We start from the raw sequence: 7,322 nt of genomic DNA, 5'->3' as shown, positions 1-7,322 counted from the left end.
GGGATTACTTGGAGAAGTGAGTAAAAGAATTAAGGAAAGTTTGGATATTAAGGTGATTGTGTATACTTTAATATGCAATGTATGTATGTCATGAAAAATAATAAGGAAATTGGAATTACTTGGGGAATAATTAAGAAGAATGAATGGCAAGAAAATATGATGATTAGATATTAAAAAGATGGAGAATTAGAATTAAGGAAAATAAGAGATTTTTGGGAGATAATTAAAAATAAAATTTTACCAATTAAATTCCCCCAAAATAATTCAATAGGGTCGAAAATATTGAGCTTACCATAGCTCAAATTTTCGGACTCCTATAAATAAATTTAGGAAGATTTTGCTCGGTTTTTAAGGAATAAAATAATTGTATAAATAATATAAGATAAATAATTAATTAATTAAATACCAATTATTTACCAATAAATAATCAAGAAAAATCAAATTTTCCATACATGGAAAATCCGAAAATCCTAGCTAATTATTGGAAAATTTTGGCCATAATAAAATAATTAATAAAATATTATTTTGCTTTAATTAAAATATCCGAAATATGTAAATATTTTGGTTTTTAAAATAGGATAAATGGATAATAAATCTTATCCAAAACAATGATTAGTTTTCAAAATACTTTTGGCGCCAAAATTCAAATATTATTTTAACTCCAAATAATAAATTTACTAAAATACCCTTTTTATAAAATAATTCCTAATTAATTAATTAGAAAATACGTATGAAAATACGGGGTATTACACCATCTCACCACCCATCTAACCTAGATCGTGGGGTAGATTTTGATTAGACTCACCTGATTGACATCCCTATTAGTCTATTACAAACTCTAATCAAAATGATACTCAAATCCCCCATTCCCATATATAGGCACTCATTTAATTCCAAAAAAAAAAACAAAAATAAAAAAATAATTACCTAAAGATCATGATTTCTTTACTTAAAATAGATTCTTTGTACCAAACCCTGTAAAAATGTAAAAACTAGATCCCTTCATGTCAAAAATTCCTAAAATTGTTTTTTTTCACTTCCTTAGGACTCGTTTGGTTGCAACGGGAATTAACTTCCTATGGTAACTTCTAATTCATGGGAAATTATTTCCCTTATCTAATTCCTAGGAAAGTGATCTACATTGTTTGGTTGGCATTAAGGAAATTATAATTTCCAAGAAGTTTGAATTATCTAGGGGGAGGTTGGTAAATTAATTCCCACATTGAATGGGAAATAGAAATTCCTAGAAATTTTAATTTTCCCTATTGTGCAAAATTTTGGTTAACCAAACAACTCATATTTAGTGCAATTCGTAGAAATTTTAAATGACTCCGTGAAATTGGTGCAACCATAAGCCTTGGGGTACTTCCGAGTTCCGACTCATACCCTTACTCATCTATAAAACCTTGCTCTTCTCTTCGCAAAATCACATGCTCTTCTTTAAATTCTTCATATAATGCTACACTAGTAAACAAATTGACAGCAACGTAACCTCTAAAACAAAAATCTCTCAGAATTTTTAGAGGTAGAACTGAAATTCTTGGCATTTTTCTTTCTGTTCTTCAAATCCAGAAATAAATGGCTACAAAAGGGTTGGTTCTGTATCTAATATCAGCCTTTTCTGTGGCTATTTCTTCTGTAATTTTCGTCACTCATTACCAAGGACGACAATTTCATCAAAATTCCAATCTTTCGTCGCTTAATTCTGCACTTTCCGACACCCAGAGAGTGTGGCCTGTATGTCCCCTGTTTTTAATTTTTTTTGTGGATTTTGTTATTTAGAATTAATATTTGGGTGATTATATTCATGGGTTTTTGTGGGTTTAATTCAATTTTGTAGGAATTGGAATTTGGATGGAGAATTGTGGTTGCAACAATAATTGGATTTCTGGGTTCAGCATTTGGAACCGTAGGTGGAGTTGGTGGTGGTGGCATATTTGTTCCAATGCTTACATTAATTGTCGGGTTTGATACTAAATCTGCTGCTGCTCTTTCTAAATGTACAAATTTATTGCTATTTTTTTGTGTCTTTTGATTGTATTAATAAATTTTGAAAAAATTAGCCTAAACGACACCAACAATATAGATTTTGTACACGGGGTAGCACTACCTATAGCAGGTGTATACCCATGTAGGGTAATACTAATGCCAATGGTCCGGTTTTTGCACCCAAGCTATAGTTTGTGTCGTATTGACGGTTTTTTTTTTTTTTTTTTCTTCTAGTGTTTGTGTTATATGGTCTGATATGTGTATCTTTGGTTGGTAAATTTGGTGAGTAGGTATGATAATGGCAGCATCAGCATCATCAGTTTGGTACAATCTAAGAGTACAACACCCATCAAAGGATGTCCCAATTTTGGACTATGAATTGGCACTCCTTTTTCAGCCTATGCTTATGCTTGGTATCACTATTGGAGTTGCTTTGAGTGTTGTTTTTCCTTACTGGCTTATTACAATTCTCATCATTATTCTCTTCTTAGGTTTGTACCTACTAATCCCATCAATTTTTATGTTTATTTTTACTTGATTAACTTGCACTAATTTTCTATTTTTTGTTTGTTTATGGTGTAATGATTAGATTTTTTGGTCAATGTTTGGTTAATTATTGATAGATTACTTGTGTAATCCGTTGTTGCGCTTTTCAGGCACGTCATCAAGATCGTTCTGTAGGGGGATCATTATGTGGAAAGAGGAGACTCTTTTGAATGTAATTAATTAATTTGTTTGTTCAGCATAATTGTGATTAGTTTATTAAAGTGAGATTCAGTTTTTGACTTTTGGTTATTCTTAGAAGCTCTGTTGGATGATTTAATCTTTTTTACTTTGCAGAAAGAATTGGCAAAGCAGAGGGATACTTTTGTTAACTCTCGTGGTGAACGTGAGTAACTAAGGATACATAATACTTAGTAATTATTTAACGGATTAATAATTTTCTTATCTTAAGAGGTTTGTCGCTTGTTTGTTTATTTGCAGTCCTTATCGACACAGAATATGAGCCTTTATCCCCTAGGGAAGAAAAATCGCTCATGGTTAGTCAAAATATGTTCTTACTTGCTTATATTTTTGATTTACTGTCTGGTAGTTTGGTTGACGTAGAACAACACTAGAAAACAGAAGTAGGGAGTTTTGTTTTCTAAAACACATGAAGTGTTACAAAGTTGGACAAGTTGTTTTTATAAGTGGACTATGAAATAGTTCTCTCTCAACTTGTAACTTCTTCCTATGTGCAACGAAATGACCACTTATAAGATTGTTATTGAACATTTGAACACTATATTGGTGATGGAACGATGTATTCCTAATATGGTCCATTTATGTGCAGCAAACAATGTCCGCTAATCTAAATTGGAAAAGATTATTACTGCTGGCTATTGTATGGGTTGCTTTTGTGTTCTTTCAAATCCTTAAGGCAAGCAACTTCTTCATTGTGGTTATTGTTTTAGTTGCGTACTTCCTATATGATCCATGGCTAATGGAATTTAATAATTTGTTCAACAGAATGATATTGCAGCCTGTTCCATGTGGTATTGGGTGCTTACTCTTGTCCAGGTATTCAACCGCCTCCATCTTTACGGCATAAGATGTTTGTCCACCATGTGCTGCTTGTCTATAGCCTCACACATCCAAAATTCAAATAACCATTTTGTACTAGATTTCCTTTTATATGTTTGTTTTTTAATTATTGGTCTTGTTTCCGCAGTTTCCTGTAGCTTTCGGAGTTTTTGGTTATGAAGCACTTAAATTATATGAAGAAGGGAAGAAAAGGAAGATAGCTGGTAACACCGAGTCTGTTTGTGAAGCTTCCATTGAATTTACACCCATCACTCTATCCTTTTGTGCACTTTGTGGTCTTCTTGGAGGCACTGTTGGTGGTCTTCTTGGATCTGGAGGCGGGTTCATCCTGGGCCCACTTCTTCTTGAAATTGGTGTAATTCCTCAGGTATGTATCAATCATCAATTAATCATTATTGTCTTATTATGTGTAAAAGTTGATAATCAAATCAATATATGAATAGTATCTATTATAGTCTAAGAATAAAAAGTAATAATCTCTTTGCATATGTCTGTTTGATTCTGTTTTGACTCTTATATGAAGTAGCCATGAGCCCATGTAGTTTGTGGCATGATAGGCCTAAATCGGACTAGTTGTCAACTTATTCCAATTTTCTCAAAATTCCCCTTAATATGTCTCGCGATGTTCTTTTCATTTTTCATTTTTTATTTTTTTTATCTTGTGGTGATAAATTGACCTTCTCGGAAGGGTTATTGTCTAGTTGGTCATATGTCAATTTATAGCATTTACTGTTACAAGTAATAAAAAATGTTCCCTTTACTATGTATTTGTCCCATATTTAAATTCGGTTTGTGATCTTTCTGTATCCTGTCTATACATGTGAATACTCTAATAATGATGCCAAGTGTGATGCCCATTTTGATGAAACCTTGTCAAAGTTGCAGTTCTTGTGGATATATTTTTAACAGAATGGTACTTTCCTACTAGTACCCTATGTTGTTCATTACTTCCTTATGAAACATTTTGTGTTAGTTAAACACCAGTAAATATCCAAAAACTAGTATGTCAAGTTGGAACATAATAGCATTGTTGAGATTATGGATAACTTATTCCAATTTTCTCAGAATTTCCCTTAATGTGTCTCGTGAATTTTTATTTTTTTTTAATCTTGTTGTGATAAATTGACCTACTTGGAAGGGTTATTGTCTTATTGATCATATGTCAATTTATAGCATTTACTGTTATAACTTGTAAGTAAACAAAAATGCTCATTTACTATTTATATGTCCCGTAATTTATAGTCCTTTTCTTAATTCGGTTTGTGTTCTTTTGTATCCTGTCTATATATGTGAATACTCTATAGTGAGGCCAAGTGTGATGCCCATTTTGATGAAACCTTGTTAAAGTTAGTAGTTCTCGTGGATATATTTTACCATAAATGTATTTTCACACTAGTACCTTTATGTTGTTCCTTATGAAACATACTTGTATGTTAATGTGGAGTTTTGTATTAGTAAAACACTAGTGAATATCCAAGAATTAATAAGTGGTCTAGTTTGAACATAATAGTGTTGTTGATATTACGGATACTTGGAGCAAATTTGTGGACTCAATCCTTTAATCTGATTTTTTTTTTTTTTTTTTTTTTTTTTTTTTTTTTTTTTTAAATTCGATTTTTGGTTTCTTTTGTAATAGGTGGCTAGTGCAACAGCAACTTTTGTGATGCTCTTCTCGTCGTCCTTGTCTGTGGTGGAGTTCTACTTTCTCCATAGGTTCCCATTCATATTTGGTATTTTCCTTATCCGATCTTATCATACGTTTCGTCTACATCTATTGAGAAAATTCTCTAATTGGACCGTAACTTTAGAGTCGTTTTAACTTCTGAAATACTGCTTTCGATTGTGTAAAAGGATAGAATGCAATAAAGCCAATTTATGCTAAAAAGAACTCTTTTAAAGGCTCTCAATGATAACTTGACCTATTCACTACTATATTCTTTATCTAGTTTTTGTGGTCCGATGTTCTTTGATGATGATACGAAATTCCTTGCAGCCTTGTACCTCATGTCGGTTTCTCTTATGGCTGGCTTCTGGGGACAATATTTTGTGAGGAAACTAGTTGCTTTCCTTAAGCGAGCTTCCCTCATTGTCTTCATCCTCTCCGGTGTTATTTTTGCCAGTGCTTTGACAATGGGTAATTTTTTCTTTCAGTAACGAAATTCAAACCTTTATCCTTCATATATACTGGTAATCATCTTGTCATTGTAACATATGGTTCTTTCCCCTTCTAACTTATGAAATTCAATTTGTGCAGGAGTGATTGGGATTGAGAAGAGCATTCAGATGATAAATAATCATGAGTTCATGGGTTTTCTGGATTTCTGCTCGAATCAATGATCGTGAACGAGTTCATGGCTGTACAAATTGGATTTTTTTAAAGTTAAATTTGAACAGAAATGCAAAACTGAATTATTATTAGTCGGCGTGGTTGGTATGTAAAGCAATGCGAAAATGTTGGTCAATGTCTTGTTGACGAACTACCCAGTTCATTGCTGTGAATCAATAAGGGTATTCTTTGTTTGAATTGAGTGTCAGCTACTAGTTGACACTATTAGCAGTCTTTAGTATAGCTGAAGTTTGATTGTAATTAGCTTCTTTTATTCATTATGAAACTAGTCATATTGACTTAATAGTATATCACATCTTTGCAACCCTCATTTTTACAGATTTACAATTGTAAGATGATTCAAGTTTTGATTTTTGTATACCTATAATACTGAGGTTCAAAAAACCTTCATTACATAGCCATGTAAGAAATCGAATGATGCTATCATTTGATGGAGCAAGTCTTGGGTGAGATTGTCTCGCACTTGTGAAATGTTATAAAGTTTCTGCTTATAGAAACTGCAGGAAGCCATTTATAAAAGGCATTAACTAGTACAGGTAATTGATTAGATATAACTGTATAAGCAATTCTCTATTATCAGCTATTTGGCGAGGGATTAATTTCCATGCTGAGATCTCATGTGTTTGGTCCCCCGAAATTATTGGCGTTAAGTGCATCTACCTACCATAGTACCATATAGCTTGAAAAGTAGTTGGGCCTATCCGCTAAAAGCATATGGATTGAGCCAAGGGGCATATAAGTCGTTTGAATTCGAATTCAATAAGATATACTCCCTCCGTTTCGTAAGTCGTATTTCTATATAACCCCTATAAAAATGCAAAATGAAACTAGTGTAGCTTATGAGCAGTAGCATGTGGTGTCGAAAAAGCTACACATACATTCATTGTATGTGGAGCCCACATACATTTATAGCTGGCAGCATTTCATTGGTTCTATGCTTGGGCCCCAATTTCCACTAATTTTCAATTTTCATTCAAATTTGAATGAAAATTCAGATGTTTGAAATTCAAATTAATTGTCATTTCCCATGCAATTAATTTAATATTATTAAAAAAAAAATTCATTTCTGCAACACGAACACCAAAGAGGAGAAAGGAAAGGACGAAATGGCGAAATGGGCGACGATGGATATTAATTGGAGATGAACAAAAAAACCTTGAAGCTGCTTCATTATACGGCAAATTGCTTAAATTAACGACAACCGCAAAGATTATTCGGTTTAATTGAACAAACGAATCGTTGTTTACCCGAGAATATTGAGAAAATTTGAGTGAATTAGGTTTTGGAGTTTTCGATTTGGGGGTTTACGAATTGGATTTATTCCAGTTAATTATGTAAACGTGTATATATTATTTGCAGAGTTATTGTGTAATTGACTTATTATTCCTCCATTAATCGTATC

At 32.5% G+C, this 7,322-nt stretch overlaps 1 protein-coding gene across 1 annotated transcript; it reads left to right on the top strand.

Annotated features, from left to right (window-relative positions):
* Positions 1–1,417: 1,417 nt before the first annotated feature.
* Positions 1,418–6,238, top strand: LOC145572474 (sulfite exporter TauE/SafE family protein 4-like). The gene is made up of 12 exons (XM_081631446.1): positions 1,418–1,737; positions 1,841–2,000; positions 2,280–2,480; positions 2,646–2,707; positions 2,830–2,878; positions 2,974–3,029; positions 3,323–3,409; positions 3,499–3,549; positions 3,701–3,940; positions 5,210–5,303; positions 5,567–5,707; positions 5,828–6,238. Exons 1-12 carry the CDS (start codon positions 1,579–1,581, stop codon positions 5,908–5,910), a joined length of 1,383 nt encoding a protein of 460 aa, XP_081487572.1. The 5' UTR covers positions 1,418–1,578; the 3' UTR covers positions 5,911–6,238.
* The last annotated feature ends 1,084 nt before the right edge of the window (positions 6,239–7,322 follow it).

Source organism: Chenopodium album, chromosome 12 (assembly GCF_948465745.1).
Source record: "Chenopodium album chromosome 12, dcCheAlbu1.1, whole genome shotgun sequence".
NCBI lineage: Eukaryota > Viridiplantae > Streptophyta > Magnoliopsida > Caryophyllales > Amaranthaceae > Chenopodium > Chenopodium album.
This window is presented reverse-complemented; position numbering and strand designations above follow the sequence as displayed.